The sequence below is a fragment of the Elephantulus edwardii genome, unplaced genomic scaffold (assembly GCF_000299155.1).
Source record: "Elephantulus edwardii isolate Elephantulus edwardi_28Jun2011 unplaced genomic scaffold, EleEdw1.0 scaffold00573, whole genome shotgun sequence".
Taxonomy (NCBI): domain Eukaryota; kingdom Metazoa; phylum Chordata; class Mammalia; order Macroscelidea; family Macroscelididae; genus Elephantulus; species Elephantulus edwardii.
This window is the reverse complement of record NW_006400323.1, coordinates 261513-261998: the sequence shown is the minus strand read 5'-3', so window position 1 is coordinate 261998 and position 486 is coordinate 261513. Positions and strand designations below refer to the sequence as shown.

General features: G+C 36.2%; 1 protein-coding gene across 1 annotated transcript in view; it reads left to right on the top strand.

The window, feature by feature from the left end:
- Window positions 1–246, top strand: part of LOC102844762 (zinc finger protein 135-like) — a gene marked incomplete at its 5' end in the record, with an annotated part of 5851 nt that extends 5605 nt beyond the window's left edge. The window contains one exon of the mRNA XM_006903343.1: window positions 1–246. Coding sequence (XP_006903405.1) covers window positions 1–246 — 246 coding nt within the window.
- Window positions 247–486: the final 240 nt, after the last annotated feature.

Here is a 486-nt window from a genome sequence, read left to right as displayed (position 1 = left end):
AAGGAATGTGGGAAAACATTTTCTCGCTCAAATAGCCTCATTCAACATAGAAGAATTCACACAGGAGAGAAACCTTATGAATGTAAGGAATGTGGAAAAACATTTTTACAATCAGGTGACCTCACTAAACATAGTAGAATTCACACAGGAGACAGACCATTTGAATGTCAAGAATGTAGGACAACGTTTAGGCACTCATGTCAACTCAGTAAGCATCGAAGAATCCACCCACTGAAGATGTGTTAAGGCAGTAACAAAATGCAAAGAGTTTGCAATAGCAATATGCAAAAAGTTTGCTTCATTATTGTACACACTTAATTGGTATCATTCATACTACCTATCAGTGCTTGTCTGTGAAGCCAGGGTATATTGTAAACTTTCTGTGAAATCCCAGAGGTGTAAAATGTATTCATTTGAATGCAAAATAAGTATTTCCACCCAAATAAACTAAACCTAAAAACTTAGGCTGAGCAGTGCTTTGTTCTA